This window comes from Anomaloglossus baeobatrachus, chromosome 5 (assembly GCF_048569485.1).
Source record: "Anomaloglossus baeobatrachus isolate aAnoBae1 chromosome 5, aAnoBae1.hap1, whole genome shotgun sequence".
Lineage (NCBI taxonomy): Eukaryota > Metazoa > Chordata > Amphibia > Anura > Aromobatidae > Anomaloglossus > Anomaloglossus baeobatrachus.
In genome coordinates, this window is record NC_134357.1 from 347880750 (window position 1) to 347901927 (window position 21178).

At 52.1% G+C, this 21178-nt stretch overlaps 1 protein-coding gene across 1 annotated transcript in view; it reads right to left on the reverse strand.

The window, feature by feature from the left end:
* TRPC4AP (transient receptor potential cation channel subfamily C member 4 associated protein) overlaps positions 1–21178 on the reverse strand; it is a 112467-nt gene that overhangs the window by 71072 nt on the left and 20217 nt on the right. Inside the window, exons 2-3 of the mRNA XM_075347568.1 lie at positions 16093–16221; positions 14939–15055 (exon numbers count right to left, since the gene is read on the reverse strand). Of these exons, the coding sequence (XP_075203683.1) occupies positions 14939–15055; positions 16093–16221 (246 nt within the window). The remainder of the gene's footprint in view (positions 1–14938; positions 15056–16092; positions 16222–21178) is intronic.

Consider the following 21178-nt stretch of genomic DNA (forward strand, 5'->3'; position numbering starts at 1 on the left):
CCAGGTAGCCGCCTGACACACCTGCTGAGCCGTAGCCTGGTGCCGCAATGCCCAGGACGCACCCACGGCTCTGGTAGAATGGGCTTTCAGCCCTGAAGGGACCGGAAGACCAGAAGAACGGTAGGCTTCAAGAATCGGTTCCTTGATCCACCGAGCCAGGGTTGACTTGGAAGCCTGCGACCCTTTACGCTGGCCAGCGACAAGGACAAAGAGCCCATCAGAACGGCGCAGGGGCGCCGTACGAGAAATGTAGAGTCTGAGTGCTCTCACAAGATCTAACAAGTGCAAATCCTTTTCACATTGGTGAACTGGATTAGGACAAAAAGAAGGTAAGGAGATATCCTGATTGAGATGAAAAGGGGATACCACCTTAGGGAGAAATTCCGGGACCGGACGCAGAACCACCTTATCCTGGTGAAACACCAGGAAGGGGGCTTTGCATGACAGCGCTGCTAGCTCAGACACTCTCCGAAGTGATGTGACTGCCACTAGGAAGACCACCTTCTGCGAAAGGCGTGAAAGAGAAACCTCCCTCATCGGCTCGAAAGGTGATTTCTGAAGAGCCGTTAGCACCCTGTTAAGATCCCAGGGTTCTAGCGGACGCTTGTAAGGAGGGACTATGTGGCAAACCCCCTGCAGGAACGTGCGTACCTGCGGAAGCCTGGCTAGACGCTTTTGAAAAAACACGGAAAGCGCCGAGACTTGTCCCTTGAGAGAGCCGAGAGACAAACCCTTTTCCATTCCGGATTGAAGGAAGGACAGAAAAGTGGGCAAGGCAAACGGCCAGGGAGGAAAACCCTGATCAGAGCACCAGGATAAGAAGATCCTCCACGTCCTGTGGTAGATTTTGGCGGACGTTGGTTTCCTGGCCTGTGTCATAGTGGCAATGACCTCTTGAGATAACCCTGAAGACGCTAGGATCCAGGACTCAATGGCCACACAGTCAGGTTGAGGGCCGCAGAATTCAGATGGAAAAATGGCCCTTGAGACAGCAAGTCTGGTCGGTCTGGTAGTGCCCACGGTTGACCCACCGTGAGATGCCACAGATCCGGGTACCACGACTTCCTCAGCCAGTCTGGGGCGATGAGGATGGCGCGGCGGCAGTCGGACCTGATCTTGCGTAACACTCTGGGCAGCAGCGCCAGAGGAGGAAATACATAAGGCAGTCGAAACTGCGACCAATCCTGAACTAATGCGTCTGCCGCCAGAGCTCTGTGATCTTGAGACCGTGCCATGAATGCCGGGAGCTTGTTGTTGTGCCGGGACGCCATTAGGTCGACGTCCGGCGTTCCCCAGCGGCAACAGATCTCTTGAAACACGTCCGGGTGAAGAGACCATTCCCCTGCGTCCATGCCCTGGCGACTGAGAAAGTCTGCTTCCCAGTTTTCTACGCCCGGGATGTGAACTGCGGAGATGGTGGAGGCTGTGGCTTCCACCCACAGCAGAATCCGCCGAACTTCTTGGAAGGCTTGACGACTGCGTGTGCCGCCTTGGTGGTTGATGTACGCCACCGCCGTGGCGTTGTCCGACTGAATTCGGATCTGCCTGCCTTCCAGCCACGGCTGGAACGCCTTTAGGGTTAGATACACTGCCCTTATCTCCAGAACATTGATCTGAAGGGAGGACTCTGGCTGAGTCCAGGTACCCTGAGCCCTGTGGTGGAGGAAGACCGCTCCCCACCCTGACAGACTCGCGTCCGTCGTGACCACATCCCAGGATGGGGGCAGGAAGGATTTTCCTTTCGACAGAGAAGTGGGAAGAAGCCACCACTGAAGAGAGGCTTTGGCTGCCCGAGAAAGGGAGACGTTCCTGTCGAGGGACGTCGACCTCCTGTCCCATTTGCGGAGAATGTCCCATTGGAGTGGACGCAGATGAAACTGCGCAAATGGAACTGCCTCCATTGCTGCCACCATCTTCCCTAGGAAGTGCATGAGGCGCCTCAAGGGGTGTGACTGGGCTCGAAGGAGAGATTGCACCCCTGTCTGTAGTGAACGCTGTTTGTCCAGCGGGAGCTTCACTATCGCTGAGAGAGTATGAAACTCCATCCCGAGGTACGTTAGTGATTGGGTCGGTGTCAATTTTGACTTTGGGAAATTGATGATCCACCCGAACCTCTGGAGAGTCTCCAGAGCAGTGTTCAGGCTGTGTTGGCATGCCACCCGGGAGGGTGCCCTGACTAGAAGATCGTCTAAGTAAGGGATCACCGAGTGTCCCTGAGAGTGTAGGACTGCCACCACTGTTGCCATGACCTTGGTGAAGACCAGTGGGGCTGTCGCCAGGCCGAAAGGCAGTGCCACGAACTGAAGGTGTTCGTCTCCGATGGCGAAACGCAGGAAGCGCTGATGCTCTGGTGCGATCGGCACGTGGAGATAAGCATCCCTGATGTAGATTGATGCTAGGAAGTCTCCTTGTGACATCGAGGCGATGACGGAGCGGAGAGATTCCATCCGGAACCGTCTGGTTTTTACATGTCTGTTGAGCAGTTTGAGGTCCAGAACGGGACGGAATGATCCGTCCTTTTTTGGCACCACAAACAAGTTGGAGTAAAAACCGCGACCCTGTTCTTGAAGGGGAACAGGGATCACCACTCCTTCTGCCTTCAGAGTGCTCACCGCCTGAAAAAGAGCATCGGCTCGCTCGGGGGGCGGAGATGTTCTGAAGAAACGAGTCGGAGGACGAGAGCTGAGCTCTATCCTGTAACCGTGAGACAGAATGTCTCTCACCCATCGGTCTTGGACATGTGGCAACCAGGCGTCGCAAAAGCGGGAGAGCCTGCCACCGACCGAGGATGCGGTTTGGGGAAGCCGAAAGTCATGAGGAGGCCGCTTTGGGGGCGGTTCCTCCGGCGGTCTTTTTAGGACGTGACTTAGACCGCCATGAATCAGAGTTCCTCTGGCCCTTCTGTGGCCTGTTGGACGTGGAGAATTGAGACCTGGCTGAGGGCCGAAAGGACCGAAACCTCGATTGTATCTTCCGCTGCTGAGGTCTGTTTGGTTTGGACTGGGGTAAGGACGAGTCCTTTCCCTTGGATTGTTGAATGATTTCATCCAATTGCTCGCCAAACAGACGTTCGCCAGAAAATGGCAAACCGGTTAAGAACTTCTTGGAAGCCGAGTCTGCCTTCCATTCGCGTAGCCACATGGCCCTGCGGACTGCCACTGAATTGGCGGATGCTACCGCTGTACGGCTCGCAGAGTCCAGGACGGCGTTCATGGCGTAGGACGAAAAGGCCGACGCCTGAGAGGTTAAAGACACAACCTGCGGAGTAGAGGCACGTGTGACTGCATTAATCTCAGCCAGACAAGCTGAGATAGCTTGGAGTGCCCATACGGCTGCGAATGCCGGAGCAAAAGACGCGCCTATGGCTTCATAGATGGATTTCATCAGGAGCTCTATTTGCCTGTCAGTGGCATCCTTGAGCGATGAACCATCTGCCACTGCTACTATGGATCTAGCCGCCAGTCTACAGACTGGAGGATCCACCTTGGGACACTGAGCCCAACCCTTAACGACGTCAGTGGGGAAGGGGTAACGTGTGTCATTAAGGCGCTTAGTAAAGCGCTTGTCCGGAAAAGCTCGGTGTTTCTGGACTGTATCTCTGAAGTTGGAGTGATCAAAAAACGCACTCCGTGTACGTTTGGGAAACCTAAATTGGAATTTCTCCTGCTGAGAAGCTGACTCCTCAATCGGAGGAGTTGGAGGAGAAAGTTCTAACACCTGATTGATGGACGCTATAAGGTCATTTACTATGGCGTCACCTTCAGGTGTATCAAGATTGAGAGGGGCGTCAGGATCAGAGCCCTGATCTGCCACATCCGCTTCATCCTCCAGAGAGTCCTCATGCTGAGACCCTGAGCAGTGTGATGAAGTCGAGGGAAGCTCCCAGCGAGCCCGCTTAGTCGGTCTGGGACTGCGGTCCGTGTCGGAGTCCTCACCGTGGGACCTAGGAGTCACCCCAGGAGCACTTTGCTGCGCCGACCGAGGGGGGCCTGGGGGCAATGATTCCACAGTGCCCGGGGCCTGTGTTACCGGTCTGGACTGCAAAGCTTCTAGTATCTTAGCAGACCATCTATCCATAGACTGAGCCATGGATTGAGAAAGTGACTCAAAGTTTCTCAGCCAACGCTGCAAACTCTGTCCCTGCCACCTGGACAGTGGTAGCCGGTGGTTCTACCTGGGCCGAGGGTCCCACCGGTGGCTGAGGCTCCGGCTGAGTGAGTGTCACAGGGGCCGAGCATTGCACACAATGAGGGTAGGTGGAACCTGCAGGTAACATAGCCGCACAAGAGGTACAGGTTGCAAAATAAGCCTGTGCCTTGGCACCCTTGCTTTTTGCGGACGACATGCTGTTGTCTCCTCTTAGAGCAATCAGTGAGGGTATATAGCCAAAAGCAAATAGTGCGGCCAAACAGAGTAAATGTATACAATATAAGGATATAAATATACACTTCGGCACCCAGGGGGGCCAGCACCTAGTAACAGGTGCGGCTTACCGACCGCCCTCAGCGGTTGTGTGTCCACCAGATTCCCTGCCTGGGCCTCCCAGCGCTGTGGAGCTCAAGTCTGAAGTTCTCCACCGGTAGAAGTGCTGATAGCAATGGCTGCCAGCGTTCTGAGAGGAGGAGGGAGCCGTGGGCGTGCCTCAGAAAGTGCGGGAATCTGGTGCCCCGCAGTGCTCAGTGAGGGGGGAGGAGGATACCTAAGTATGCTCCAGCCCTCACCGCTGACGTCCAGTCTAGCGTCCCGCCCTTACCCCTGACTGGCAGGCCCGGGGGCGGGAGTATGCGGTGCTAGGCCGCAAAAGCCGGGGAATAAATTTATTAACGCGGCCGGCAAACAAGCGCGGTCGGCGCGGTAGTCCCGGCAACACAAAACACCAAGCAGCTGCTGCAGCGTCCGTTACACAGGCGCTGTATGCGCCGTCCCCAAGGGGACACAGAGTACCTCAGAGGAGCAGGGCCTGTCCCTGATGATACCCGGTCTCCTGTCCGTCAGATTCCCCCAGGGGCTGCGGAGGGAGCCCGGTCCCAGTGCATGGTGACCGGTTAGGATCCCACTTCACCCAGAGCCCCTAAGGGATGGGGAAGGATAACGGCATGTGGCTCCAGCCTTTGTACCCGCAATGGGTACCTCAACCTTAACAGCACCGCCGACCAGAGTGGGGTGAGAAGGGAGCATGCCGGGAGCCCTGTTAGGGGCCCTCTTTTCTTCCATCCGATAAAGTCAGCAGCTGCTGCTGACTAAAATGTGGAGCTTGCGTGAATGTGTCTGCCTCCTTCAACACAAAGCAAAAAACTGATGGGCCCGTGATGCACGGGAGGGTGTATAGGCAGAGGGGAGGGGTTACACTTTTTAAAGTGTAATACTTTGTGTGGCCTCCGGAGGCAGAAGCTATACACCCCAATTGTCTGGGTCTCCCAATGGAGCGACAAAGAAATGAATCATTACAAATACAAGTTGCCTAATAATTCTGCACACTGTGTATTATGCTATGAAGGTAACGTATTCCGGAAATGTATTCAGGGCGTTTATGTTGTTCTTTAGGTTATTTCCACTGCACATACCATGAATGTTTATCAAGCATTGCAAAACAGAATTCCTGGTTTAGTAACTGTGTACTAATGGGAATTTGTTCTACTATTCCATAACATATGAGACTCCGTCACTTTTTAGAGGAGTTGATTTAATATGAAAACACAACAGCTTAATGATCATAATACATGGTCTCACTGAAATCCAGGAGATAACCAAAACTTTGGAAGTTTTGAAAAAATTGAACATTTGGTATATTAGCAGGAGTAGAGGGTATATTACAAAATTCTTATAAGGATATGTATATATATAGGCGTCTTATTCAGGCAGATACTGTCCGGAATCCACATATTAAAAAGAGCCACAGAACATAGTGCACAGCAACGTCAAAACAACATTGCTGTGCACATGAATCATCTCATGTCACTTTTCAACTGCTTCAGGGGTTAAAAAGAAGTATTATACAGACTCAAGTGGCTTCTGATGGGAAGCCGCACCCTCCCCATACTAATTAGTGTAGTGTGAAAGCCACCGGTGGCGGAACAACTTCAAGAATGATGGGAAAGCTTTCTCTGGAAAACTGCTAGATTTTTTCTAAACCAGCATCACCTAGGATAACGCTGTAGCTGCATCGACGTCTACATGAAGATGTGTGCACATAAGCTAGTTTCCACACTTTACACCCCAACTACGTGTAGGTGATCATGCAGTGCGGAGAGGGCTAAAGGCTCTACTTCCAGTGAGCCACAAGAGATCAGACCTTAATTGCCTATCCTGTAGGTAGGAGATAAATAGCACATTAAGTGGCATTAAAGGGAACCTGTCACCAATTTTTTGCCCTATAAGCTGCGGCCACCACCACCACCGGGCTCTTATATACAGCATTCTAACACACTGTATATAAGAGCCAGGCCACTGTGAGAACATAAACACTTTATATGATGGGCTCCCAGTGCAAGCCTTATTAGTGTGCATGTCTTATGCTAAGCAGCCGCCCCTCCCCCCTAGTGTGGAGGTTGAGTGGCTGTGACATCAGCATCTTGCACCTCGGCTGCAGCCATCTTTATGAGGAAGGCTCACCACATTCTGTGTGTGCACATATCATTTGTCTTGGCTCCTTTTTGGTGTTTTTAACATAAACACTTTAGGCTTTGTGCGCACTGGAAAATGGAATTTTCTCAAGAAAATTCCGCAGGCATTGAAAGATTACAGCACCCGCGGTAAAAAAAACGCAGCGAACCGCACCCAAAAACCGCATGTGGTTTGCCACGGTTTTGCCGTGTGCGGGTTGGTACATATGCTTTAAAGGGAACCTGTCAGCAGAAATTTCACCCAAAACCTAAAAGATTCCCCCTCTGCAGCTCCTGGGCTGCATTCTAGAAAGGTCCCTGTTATTATTGTGCCCCCTTTCTGACCAAAATAAGAATTATTCTTACCGATAATTCGGTTTCTAGGACCTTCCACGACAGCATAGGAGGTTGTCTCTCCACGCCCTAATTGGGACAGGAAGTTCAAGAGGTTTAAAAGGACCCTCCCACCTCCCACAGCCAGTGTCTTACAAAGAATCCATAGCATATGAGAAGTACTACACATTCAGGAATAAATGAATACATAGGGGAGGGAAGTACCTGCTGTTGTGGAAGGTCCTAGAAACCGAATTATCGGTAAGAATAATTCTTATTTCTCTAGTCCCTTCCACGACAGCATAGGAGGAATACCAAAGAATTGATACCTAGGGGGGGGACCACAGCCTGCAGGACCCTCCTGCCAAAGGCCAAATCCCTGTTGGAATCCAGATCCAACCGATAATGCTTCGTGAAAGTATGGAGCGAAGACCACGTAGCCGCCTTGCAGATCTGCTCAGGGGAGGCCCCTGCCCGTTCGGCCCAGGAGGCAGAGGTAGCCCTGGTGGAGTGCGCCGTGAATCCAGTAGGTGGAGAGAGATGCTGAGCGAGGTAGGCATCTCTAATTGCCCGCACAATCCAGTTGGCGACGGTACTCTTAGCCACCTTCTTGCCCTTATTGCGGCCAAAGGGCTGGATGAACAGGTTAGAATCAAGGCGCCAAGAAGCAGTAACCTCTAGGTAGTGCAACACTATCCGACGGACATCCAAAGAATGAAACACTTCCTCACCCGGAGTCCGAGGATTCTGACAGAAGGAAGGCAGGACGATGGACTGCGAACGGTGAAAATCCGAAACCACCTTGGGAAGGAAGGAAGGGTCCAGCTGAAAAACAATGCTGTCATCCCTGATGGTCAGGTAAGGTTCCCTAACAGACAAAGCCTGAAGTTCGCCGACTCTGCGAGCTGATGTAATAGCCACAAGAAAGGCAGTCTTGTGAGAAAGGGAACGAATGTTACAAGAGCACAGAGGTTCAAACGGAGACTGAGATAGACCTGTAAGGACCGTATTGAGATCCCAGCGAGGCGTCAGGACCCTCTGACGTGGACAGAGTCTACTAGCGGACACAAAGAACCGACGGATCCAACGATGATCTGCCAGAGCCGTGTCAAAGACTGCACTGAGAGCTGACACCTGAACTTTCAGGGTGCTAGGCCTAAGACCTAAGTCTAACCCACTCTGGAGAAAGTCCAGAATCTGCGCAATATTTGGTCGAAGAGGGTCAGGAGGCCGAGAACCACACCAGGAGGAAAATCTCTTCCAGATTTTGTTGTATATACTATTAGTCACAGGTTTACGGTTCTTCTGTAGTGTAGCCACAACTTTGTCAGAAAGCCCTTGGGCCTTCAGTGCCCGGGCCTCAGAAGCCAGGCAGCCAAGTTGAGTTTCTGGGGAGCCGGATGGAAAATCGGACCCTGTGACAGTAAGCTGGGGTCCGAACCTAAGAGGACTGGGCCGTCGATTCCTAGCGTCATGACCAGGCTGTACCAACTCCTCCGGGGCCACAGAGGGGCTACCAGTATGGTTGGGACCCCCTCGTCTCTGATCTTCCTCAGGGCCCGTGCGAGAAGAGGAAGAGGGGGGAATGCGTAAACGAGGCGAAAGGACCATCTGTGGCAGAAAGCGTCTACCCCTAACGCCCCGTCCCTTGGGTTCAGGGAGAAATATGTTGCGACCTTGCGATTCCCTGCCGAGGCAAAGAGGTCTACCTCTGGTGCACCCCACCTTGCCACTAGAGAGCAGAACACCGCCTGATCCAGGCTCCATTCCCCTGGATGAACATCCCGACGACTCAGGAAATCCGCCTGAAGATTGAGGGAGCCCTTCAGATGAACCGCAGAAAGGGAGAGCAGAGATTGTTCTGCCCATTGAAAGATTCGGGAGGATACCGACTTCAGGGCGCCTGAGCGTGTACTGCCCTGATGGCGGAGATGTGCCACTGTTGTGACATTGTCTGAATATACCAGGACGGGAGAGTCCCGGACAAGGTCCTGAGCCGCAAGGAGGGCTTCCCTGACTGCCCTGAGCTCCCGGTAGTTGGATGATTGGGAGCTGACGTAAGGACTCCAGACCCCTTGAAATGGGGAATTTGCCACCATTGCCCCCCATCCTCGTAGGCTGGCATCTGTGGTCAGTGTAACCAGGGGTTTCTGAGTCCAGGCAACCCCCACCTGCAGGTTGGCGGGACTCAGCTACCAGAGAAGGGATGAGGAGACGGACTCCGAGAGGCGAAACCGTCTGTTTAGGGATGACGGGAGTCTGTCCCAATGTGCCAGGATATGATCCTGGAGACACCGAGAATGGGCCTGAGCCCACCTGACTGAAGGAATGCAGGATGTCATGGAACCCAGAGCTGACATAGCCGCTCGAAGCGTCGGGCGAGCCTGCCTGCGGAGCTTTGATATTTTGGCTAACAGAGCTATCCTGTGGCCCTCTGGGAGAAAAGATGCCTGTCTGTCGGAGTCCAGCAGCACTCCGAGAAACTGCCGAGTGGAGGAGGGGGTTAACTGCGATTTTTTGAGATTGGGAATCCATCCCAGAGACCGAAGGATTCCCAAAGACCTTTCCACATGGCTCCGGAGGGTTGGAGCAGATGGAGCCATGAGAAGAAAGTCGTCCAAATATGGAACCAGACAGATACCCTGCAATCTCATGAAGGCGACCACCTCTGCCATGATCTTGGAAAAGATCCTTGGAGCTGAGGAGATCCCGAAGGGAAGTACATTGAATTGGAAATGAAGTACTTCCTCCCCGTGAAGCACCGCAAACCTGAGGTATTGCCTGTGTCCCGGATGGACGGGTACATGGAAGTAGGCGTCTTTCAGATCTATAGAGGCCATCTGATGGTGTAGACCTATCAGGGGAATAGCTGATTTCACTGACTCCATCTTGAACCGCCGGTACCTGACCTGACGGTTTAGACGTTTTAAATTGATAATTATACGGACGTCGCCGGATGGCTTCTTGACCAGGAAGAGACGGGAGTAGTGTCCTACCCCTTCTTCCTGACTCGGGACTGGGGAAACTACCCCCGAGTGCACTAGCTCTATAATCTTTGTGTACAACAGAGCCTGTGAACCCGGTGACGCCAGCGCAGTGACTCGGAGACCCGGAAGAGGGGGGGAAAGGAATTCTATGAGAAGACCGTCCGAGATGATCTTCAGAACCCATTGGCAGGTGGTTATGGACTGCCACTGAGGAAGAAACGCTGAGAGTCTTCCCCCCACCCGGGACGAGTCACTGTTTGTCCTGCTGAGGACGTTGCTGATGGGGAGGGATGAGGATGTTTCTCCCTCTACCTTTGGGATAGCTCCACCTGCCAGCCTTCCCTTTCCCTCTGGGCTGGGAGGCCTGAGGCATCGAGGGACGAAAGGACCGCTTCCTGTTAGGTCTAGGATCGGGCAAGGCCTTACGATCGGTCGCCTTGTCCAGGATATCATCCAGGGCAGGCCCAAACACTAAATCCTCTTTAAACGGAAGTGAACAAAGCCTCATTTTGGAGGTGGAGTCTCCGTTCCAGGCCTTAAGCCAGAGGGCACGTCGGGCAGAGTTAGAAAGCACCGAGGTCCTGGCTGCCAGGCGGACAGATTCCACCGAGGTATCTGCCAGAAAACAGGTAGCCTTCCTAAGCAAGGGAAGGGATTCCAGTAATTCCTCCCTAGGGGTCCCTTGGGAAATATGAGCCTCCAACTGGTCTAACCACCTAATTAGGGACCTGGATACGCAGGTGGAGGCAATGTTGGCTTGAATAGAGGAAGACGATGCCTCCCAGGACCGCTTCATCAGGCCCTCTACCTTCCTATCCATCTGATCCTTCAGTTGGGAAGTATCCTCAAAGGGAAGAGCCGTTTGCTTAGCTACCCTAGCCACCTGAACGTCTACTCTTGGGACCTCCCAATGTAGTCCCGAAGGTTCCAGAGGAAACCGGCGTCTAAGGTCACTCCGTACCCGCCTCTCAGGAAATTCCCATTCCTGAGAGACAATATCCAAAACATTGGCATGAACTGGGAATCCCAACTGTTTGACTGACTTCAGGCCAGCAAACATTTCGTCCTGGATAGAAGGAAGAGACTGCACTTCCTCTAAACCCATAGTGCTCCGAACTGCCCCAATAAGATCCCCCAACTCTTCTGAGTGAAATAGCAAGGACTGGTCAGACCCCCCTGATGGAAATCCTTCATCAGGACCCTCAGAGGTGGAATCAGCGTCCTCCTGATCAGATGGGGTCGACTGGAGTCTCCTCTTTTTTGGAGGAGAGGGTCCAGGAGCAGGGCCAGGAGCAGGGTTAGGAGCAGGGCCAGGAACAGGAAGGGAGGCCAGAGAGGCCCTAATCTCCTGTTTCATCATGGACCGCAACTCATCTATCAGAGATGGTTGTTCGGCCCTAATAATCTGGTCCGTACATTGCTGGCAAAGCTTTTTATCCCATACTGCAGGGAGCTTTTTTATACAAATAGGACATTTTTTAATTTTTTCCACTCTGTCAGGTCTATCAGGCTTATCGGACTTATCAGCTTTCTCTGACTTCTCAGGCTTCTCTGACTTTTCATTTCTGTCAGTTTTCTTGGTGGCCTTGTCCTCCTGGAAAACACAGACCATAGAGCCATAAATCACCTGATGAGACCTATGTCCGAGGGACCATTCCCCTCCATACTCACAGTAGCAGGGGGCACACTGGGTTCTGCAGAGGCTGCTGCAGCGGAAGACATGACAGGGAGCACGGTTGCTTACCATGATCTGATGTCTTCGTGGCAGCCCTTATGCAAAAGGGCCTGCCCCCCCAGTGACGGTGCATGTTCCCCGCCTCCCGCATCCGGTCCTGGGCAGGCCGTGTCACCGTCGGCGTGCCTCCACGCTGCCTCCGCAAAACCGGAAGCGCTCGACCGGAAGTCCGCAAGACCGGAAGTCCCGCCCCCGGGAGCACTTCCGGATCGCTCCGGCAGCGTGCATGCGGGAAGCGGCCGGCGGCTCAGGGAGGACGCCGGCCGGGGAGCTCAACAGCCTGCATCACCCCTCAGGAGGATCCGGAAGACTGGAGCAGCGGTCCCCCACAGCGTGAGGGAACAGCAAGGGAGGAGCGGTGAGGCCCGACCGATGCTGCCCGGCTTAAGGTACAGGGGAAGAAGAAAACAACAAAAAAAAAAATATACTGTAGTTCGCCGGCCACCACAGCATAGGAGAAAAACAAAAACCTCTCCATGCCCCATGGGGACAGGAAAGACACTGGCTGTGGGAGGTGGGAGGGTCCTTTTAAACCTCTTGAACTTCCTGTCCCAATTAGGGCGTGGAGAGACAACCTCCTATGCTGTCGTGGAAGGGACTAGAGAAATAAAGGCTTTATAAAGTGGTACCTTTTTGTATTCAGATTCTGTAAATGTGACACGAGGGTGGGCTGCCTGATGGCCATTAGTCTGCCTCCTTCCGCTTTAGGCCGTCCCCCATCGCTGATTTCCATAGCTGTGGACGCCGCCCAGTGCTTCACAGGTCCCTGCGCATGCCCAGTGCCTATCTCTCGTGGATGAGCACTGTGCCCAGTGTCACCACTGGTGACGTGCGCGCAGGCTTTAGATTATGGGCGGTGCTGTGATGTTTATTACCAAGCAACCGCCCATAATCGCGGGACCGCGCTTTCCCCCTCGGCCTCCTTCGTTCTGCGCAAGCGCGGTGCTGCTTACCCCACGTCACCTCCTTCCCATCTTGCCCTGAGGCAGGAAATAGATGGGAAGGAGGTGACGTGGGGTCAGCAGCACCGCGCTTGCGCAGAACGAAGGACGCCGAGAGGGAAAGCGCGGTCCCGCTATTATGGGCGGTTGCTTGGTAATAAACATCACAGCACCGCCCATAATCTAAAGCCTGCGCGCACGTCACCAGTGGTGACACTGGGCACAGTGCTCATCCACGAGAGATAGGCACTGGGCATGCGCGGGGAACTGTGAAGCACTGGGCGGCGTCCACAGCTATGGAAATCAGCGATGGGGGACGGCCTAAAGCGGCAGGAGGCAGAATAACGGCCATCAGGCAGCCCACCCCCGTGTCACATTTACAGAATCTGAATACAAAAAGGTACCACTTTATAAAGCCTTTATTTTGGTCAGAAAGGGGGCACAATAATAACAGGGACCTTTCTAGAATGCAGCCCATGAGCTGCAGAGGGGGAATCTTTTATGTTTTGGGCGAAATTTCTGCTGACAGGTTCCCTTTAATGCATTCAATTCAATAAAGCACATTGAAAAAAGAAAAAAAGAGAAAAAAAAAAAAAAGCCTTTTCCTAGATAGCAGATAGATAAATAGATAGAAGAATAGATAGAGAGATAGCTAGATAGTTAGATAGAGGGATAGATAGAGGGATAGATAGACAGAGTCCCTGTGAGCACATGCTGCATTTCTCACGGTCGGTAGTGTGTTCACATTACCGGCTGTGGGAAATGACCGGTAATTACCTCTCTGCGAGGCTGCATTCAGCGCTGTGTGTCAGTCGCGGCTGGATGCAAGCATCGCAGGACGTGGATTACCCCGGAGCTGTGTGTTTCAGGGGGGTTAATAAACAGGTGAACCAGGAGCTTTTTTGTGTTTTATTTAAAATAAAAGAATTTTTCGGTGTGTGTGTTTTTTCACTTTACTTACGGGTTGATCATGTCAGCTATCTCAAGCCTGGACTTAGTGGCAGCGATCCGCTATTAACTCCTTATATTACCCTGACTGCCACCGCATCACGGCAGCAGGAAGAGCCGGGGACACTCCGGTACTGTCGCATAATGGATGCGACAGTCCCGGGGCAGCTGCGGCTAATATTCTCGGCTGCGGGAGGGAGGAGGGAGGCGGGGGACATTAACCCTGTCTCTCGCCCTCCCCAGCCTGAGAATACCGGGCCGCCGCTGTGTGCTTACCTCGGCTGGACGCTAAAAATACGGCGGAGCCCACATGTTTTTTTTTTCTATATGTCTGTTTGCTTTCTATGTGTATTCTGTGTGTCTGTGTCTGTGTGCGAGTGCGATGTGTGTGTGCTATGTCTGTGTGTGAGTGTGAGTGTGATCTGTCTGTCTGTGTCTGTGACGTGTGTGTTTACTCTGCTCCGCTTCCTCTTCCTGCCATAATGACATCACTTCCCTGCAAACTGCAGGTACCGATGTACATTACCGCAGGTAAACCGTGAAATACTGGAGGGAATAACGCAGGAAAACGCAATGAACCGCACAGAATTTGCTGCCTGCGTTATTCCCTGTGGGATTTCACGATTACATTGCAGTCAATGGAGTGAAATCCCGCTGCGACGTGCGGAAAAGAAGTGACATGTAATTGTTTTTGCTGCAGGAATCCCGCAGCAAAATATGCAGCTGTCAAAATCCGCACAGCATTTTTTTTCCCATAGGATTTGCTGGTGAATCACTGCAGAGATGTTATGAACATTTTCTGCAGCGAAACATGCAGCAAATCCGCAGGAAATCCGCGGCAAAAACCAGCAAGTGCGCACAGGGCCTTATAATACTCACCTAACGGTCGCGCTGTTGGCCATATGGGCGTCTCCGTTCTGCGCTGCCAGCGCCTCCTCTTTCGGCCATCTTCGTCCTCTTTCTGAAGCCTGTGTGCATGACGCGTCTACGTCATACACACTCGCCGGTCCTGTGCAGGCGCACTACAATACTTTGATCTGCCCTGCTCAGGGAAGATCAAAGTGCACCTGCTCAGGACCTGAATGCCGGCGAGTGTGTAAGACGTCGGACCCGTCATGCACCGCAGCTAGAGGAGAACAAAGATGGCCAAAAGAGGCGGCGTCGGCACCGGACAACGGAGATGCCCATATGGCCAACCGCGCGACCGTTAGGTAAGTATTATAAAGTGTTTTTTATGTTCTCATAGCGGCCTGGGCTCTTATATACAGCATGTTAGAATGGTGGTGGTGGCCGCAGCTTATAGACCAAAAAGGTGGTGACAGGTTCCTTTTAACCATTATATAACCTACAACACTATACAATCTCATATCAATTCAAAAAAGGTTAACTTACATCAACTCCACCAAACAAATCAAAAGTGTAAGTGTTTGGAAAGGGAAACTCGGGACCAGACACCTTCTCATCGGTCACAATGGCCATCGCTTCCTTGGAAAGTAGAGGAGAAATTTCCTGCAGGTTGGAAGAACACGAGTTTAACAGCGCAGTTCTGTCATTCAACTTGCAATTAAATAGACATGGAATTATCAAAGGGCATCATATTTTATATACAGATGTGATACGCTAATAAAAAAAAAACAAAAAAGGTAGAGTAAGAGCAGGGGAAAAAAAAAAAGACTTACTTAGAAACCAGAAAGACTTCAGGATAGGTTAGGTTGAAACATCTCCAACGAGATCAGATTAATCGCCCTCCAGTGAGGTGACAGTAAGGCCGCGCTCACATCAGCGGTATTATGCCGCAGGGCCGGATCCGGTACAAATGCATTTCAGCTCCAATCATTTCCTATAGAATCGCGGCAACATGCGGTGCATGTGACCGCACCCTGCCGCACTCCATTGGAGGTGAATTGAGCTGAAACACATTTGTACCGGATGCGGCCCTGCGGCAAAATACCACTGATGTAAGCGGCGCCTAAGACAGAAAATAGCCCTCTGTTGAGCCAGGCTTCACTACCAAAGCTGATCTGGTTCTGCTGGGACCAACAGCTCTGCTATACTGGCAGACACTTGATGATAATATTACTGGGTCCTACAAAAGCACTGCCAATGCATCCGTTTGCTGCATGGTGCTTACTGAGCACTATGTAGTCAGAAAAGTAAAAGGCAGAGGTGGTAAACCACTTCTGTCTTCATCCCAGGTTTCTCGGCTATGCCTCCTGCTGGGGAACTGACCTGCTCCTTCTGAATTACAGATGATATAACACAGCTCTGTAAATTTACACCAGAATGGAGTTAATGCCTGGTCAATCGCTGTACAGCTCTGGCAACATATCATGATGATGCCAGAGAACATGATAAACCTATAATATCTGCAAAGTACTGTATATAAAAACCATTAGTAACAAAAGAATCAGGTTTTGTAGTGTACAGTAATCCATTAGACATCGGCTTTCATGATGGTGACTATACAGCTCTTTATTAGAGGTGATACATAGTAAATTCTGTTCTTTAAGCTTCAGCATACTGTATTCAAAGCAGAAGAATGGTACCTTCAGTAAGGCCTGGCACTGGGAGAGGTCACTGTTGGGGTGGCTGCTTTCATACAGCTTGTGCAGAAATAGAGGAATACTGTTCCATTTGGCCTGTTTGTCTCTTTCTTTTAGCAGCTCCTCGGTAATCTACAAAGAATACAGAATACATGATATTGGGAGGTAACGACCATTACAAGGCACATATTGAACAGCTCCTTACCATACTACAGCAGTCATTACTATTACAACTAAAACAAGTGCACAAAATAGAAGCATTTCAAATAATGTGTCACCAGGTATTCACTGCATCTGAGCACAGAGTAAAGTAGGGGCAGAGACCCTGATTCCAGCAGTGTGTCGCTTATTGGTATTCTTGCTATATCTTTGATAAAATCACTTTTTTATCAGCCGCAGCTATGTTAGTCCTCTCAATGATGAGTTTATAATTATGAAGACCTTGATATTCAAGATCTCGGTCAATCCCCACCCCTACCGCTGATTGTTAGGCTAATTTCACACATCAGTTTTTTTCCATCAGGCACAAGCCGGAAAAAAAACGGGTAAAACGGATCCGGCGCCAGATCCGTTTTATCCCCATTGATTTGTATTAGCGCCGGATTGTGCCTGATGGCCTTGCGTTGCATCCGGCTTTTGTCGGGTCCGGCATAATTGCCTAAAGCGGCAGCCGGAGGGAACGTATCTTGTAACTTTTTTTATCCGTCAAAAAAGAAGGGAATTTTGTTTACTTACCGTAAATTCCTTTTCTTCTAGCTCCTATTGGGAGACCCAGACAATTGGGTGTATAGCTTCTGCCTCCGGAGGCCACACAAAGTATTACACTTTAAAAAGTGTAACCCCTCCCCTCTGCCTATACACCCTCCCGTGCATCACAGGCCCATCAGTTTTGGTGCCAAAGCAGGAAGGAGGAAACTTATAAATTGGTCTAAGGTAAACTCAATCCGAAGGATGTTCGGAGAACTAAACCATGAACCAAAGAACAATTCAACATGAACAACATGTGTACACAAAAGAACAACAGCCCGAAGGGAACAGGGGCGGGTGCTGGGTCTCCCAATAGGAGCTAGAAGAAAAGGAATTTACGGTAAGTAAACAAAATTCCCTTCTTTGTCGCTCCATTGGGAGACCCAGACAATTGGGACGTCCAAAAGCAGTCCCTGGGTGGGTAAAAGAATACCTCGATAAAAAGAGCCGAAAAACGGCCCCCTCTTACAGGTGGGCAACCGACGCCTGAAGGACTCTCCTACCTAGGCTGGCATCTGCCGAAGCATAGGCATGCACCTGATAGTGTTTCGTGAAAGTGTGCAGACTCGACCAGGTAGCCGCCTGACACACCTGCTGAGCCATAGCCTGGTGCCGCAATGCCCAGGACGCACCCACGGCTCTGGTAGAATGGGCTTTCAGCCCTGAAGGAACCGGAAGCCCAGAAGTACGATAGGCCTCAAGAATCGGTTCCTTGATCCACCGAGCCAAGGTGGACTTGGAAGCCTGCGACCCCTTACGCTGGCCAGCGACAAGGACAAAGAGCGCATCAGAACGGCGCAGGGGCGCCGTACGAGAAATGTAGAGTCGGAGTGCTCTCACGAGATCTAACAAGTGCAAATCCTTTTCACATTGGTGAACTGGATTGGGACAAAAAGAAGGTAAGGAGATATCCTGATTGAGATGAAAAGGGGATACCACCTTCGGGAGAAACTCCGGGACCGGACGCAGAACCACCTTATCCTGGTGAAACACCAGGAAGGGGGCTTTGCATGACAGCGCTGCTAGCTCAGACACTCTCCGAAGTGATGTGACTGCCACTAGGAAGACCACCTTCTGCGAAAGGCGTGAAAGAGAAAACATCCCTCATCGGCTCGAAAGGTGGTTTCTGAAGAGCCGTTAGCACCCTGTTAAGATCCCAGGGTTCTAGCGGACGCTTGTAAGGTGGTACTATGTGACAAACCCCCTGCAGGAACGTGCGTACCTGCGGAAGCCTGGCTAGACGCTTTTGAAAAAACACGGAAAGCGCCGATACCTGTCCCTTGAGAGAGCCGAGAGACAAACCCTTGTCTAATCCGGATTGAAGGAAAGACAGAAAAGTGGGCAAGGCAAACGGCCAGGGAGTAAAACCCTGATCAGAGCACCAGGATAAGACGTTGGTTTCCTGGCCTGTCTCATAGTGGCAATGACCTCTTGAGATAACCCTGAAGACGCTAGGATCCAGGACTCAATGGCCACACAGTCAGGTTGAGGGCCGCAGAATTCAGATGGAAAAAAGGCCCTTGAGACAGCAAGTCTGGTCGGTCTGGTAGTGCCCATGGTTGACCCACCGTGAGATGCCACAGATCCGGGTACCACGACCTCCTCGGCCAGTCTGGGGCGATGAGGATGGCGCGGCGGCAGTCGGACCTGATCTTGCGTAACACTCTGGGCAGCAGTGCCAGAGGGGGAAATACATAGGGCAGACGAAACTGCGACCAATCCTGCACTAATGCGTCTGCCGCCAGAGCTCTGTGATCTTGAGACCGTGCCATGAATGCCGGGACCTTGTTGTTGTGCCGGGACGCCATTAGGTCGACGTCTGGCGTTCCCCAGCGGCAACAGATCTCTTGAAACACGTCCGGGTGAAGAGACCATTCCCCTGCGTCCATGCCTTGGCGACTGAGAAAGTCTGCTTCCCAGTTTTCTACGCCCGGGATGTGAACTGCGGAGATGGTGGAGGCTGTGGCTTCCACCCACAGCAGAATCCGCCAAACTTCTTGGAAGGCTTGACGACTGCGTGTGCCGCCTTGGTGGTTGATGTATGCCACCGCCGTGGCGTTGTCCGACTGAATTCAGATCTGCCTGCCTTCCAGCCACAGCTGGAACGCCTTTAAGGCTAGATACACTGCCCTTATCTCCAGAACATTGATCTGAAGGGAGGACTCCGTCTGAGTCCAGGTTCCCTGAGCCCTGTGGTGGAGGAAGACCACTCCCCACCCTGACAGACTCGCGTCCGTCGTGACTACAGCCCAGGATGGGGGCAGGAAGGATTTCCCTTTCGACAGGGAAGTGGGAAGAAGCCACCACTGAAGAGAGGCTTTGGTTGCCCGAGAAAAAGAGACGTTCCTGTCGAGGGACGTCGACCTCCTGTCCCATTTGCGGAGAATGTCCCATTGGAGTGGACGCAGATGAAACTGCGCAAATGGAACTGCCTCCATTGCTGCCACCATCTTCCCTAGGAAGTGCATGAGCCGCCTCAAGGGGTGAGACTGGGCTCGAAGGAGAGATTGCACCCCTGTCTGTAGTGAACGCTGTTTGTCCAGCGGGAGCTTCACTATCGCTGAGAGAGTATGAAACTCCATCCCGAGGTAAGTGAGCGATTGGGTCGGTGTCAAATTTGACTTTGGGAAATTGATGATCCACCCGAACCTCTGGAGAGTCTCCAGAGCAGTGTTCAGGCTGTGTTGGCATGCCACCCGGGAGGGTGCTTTGACTAGAAGATCGTCTAAGTAAGGGATCACCGAGTGTCCCTGAGAGTGTAGGACTGCCACCACTGCTGCCATGACCTTGGTGAAGACCCGTGGGGCTGTCGCCAGGCCGAAAGGCAGTGCCACGAACTGAAGGTGTTCGTCTCCGATGGCGAAACGCAGGAAGCGTTGATGCTCTGGTGCAATCGGCACGTAGAGATAAGCATCCCTGATGTCGATTGATGCTAGGAAGTCTCCTTGGGACATCGAGGCAATGACGGAGCGGAGAGATTCCATCCGGAACCGTCTGGTTTTCACGTGTCTGTTGAGCAGTTTGAGGTCCAGAACGGGACGGAATGATCCGTCCTTTTTTGGCACCACAAACAAGTTGGAGTAAAAACCGCGACCACATTCTTGAAGGGGAACAGGGATCACCACTCCTTCTGCCTTCAGAGTGTTCACCGCCTGAAAAAGAGCATCGGCTCGCTCTGGGGGCGGAGATGTTCTGAAGAAACGAGTCGGAGGACGAGAGCTGAGCTCTATCCTGTAACCGTGAGACAGAATGTCTCTCACCCATCGGTCTTGGACATGTGGCAACCAGGCGTCGCAAAAGCGGGAGAGCCTGCCACCGACCGAGGATGCGGTCTAGGGAGGCCGAAAGTCATGAGGAGGCCGCCTTGGGGGCGGTTCCTCCGGCGGTCTTTTTAGGACGTGACTTAGACCTCCATGAAGCAGAGTTCCTCTGGCCCTTCTGTGGCCTGTTGGACGTGGAGAATTGAGAAGTGGCTGAGGGCCGAAAGGACCGAAACCTCGGTTGTATCCTCCGTTGCTGAGGTCTGTTTGGTTTGGACTGGGGTAATGACGAGTCCTTTCCCTTGGATTGTTTAATAATTTCATCCAATTGCTCGCCAAACAGACGGTCGCCAGAAAATGGCAAACCGGTTAAGAACTTCTTGGAAGCAGAGTCTGCCTTCCATTCGCGTAGCCACATGGCCCTGCGAACTGCCACTGAATTGGCGGATGCTACCGCTGTACGGCCCGCAGAGTCCAGGACGGCGTTCATGGCGTAGGACGAAAAAGCCGACGCCTGAGAGGTTAAAGACACAACCTGCGGAGTAGAGGCACGTGTGACTGCACTAATCTCAGACAGACAAGCTGAGATAGCTTGGAGTGCCCATACGGCTGCGAATGCCGGAGCAAAAGACGCGCCTATGGCTTCATAGATGGATTTCATCAGGAGCTCTATTTGCCTGTCAGTGGCATCCTTGAGCGATGAACCATCTGCCACTGCTACTATGGATCTAGCCGCCAGTCTAGAGACCGGAGGATCCACTTTGGGACACTGAGCCCAACCCTTAACTACGTCAGTGGGGAAGGGGTAACGTGTGTCATTAAGGCGCTTAGTAAAGCGCTTGTCCGGAAATGCTCGGTGTTTCTGGACTGTATCTCTGAAGTTGGAGTGATCGAAAAACGCGCTCCGTGTACGTTTGGGAAACCTAAATTGGAATTTCTCCTGCTGAGAAGCTGACTCCTCAATCGGTGGAGCTGGAGGAGAAAGTTCTAGCACCTGGTTGATGGACGCTATAAGGTCATTTACTATGGCGTCCCCTTCAGGTGTATCAAGATTGAGAGCAGCGTCAGGATCAGAGCCCTGA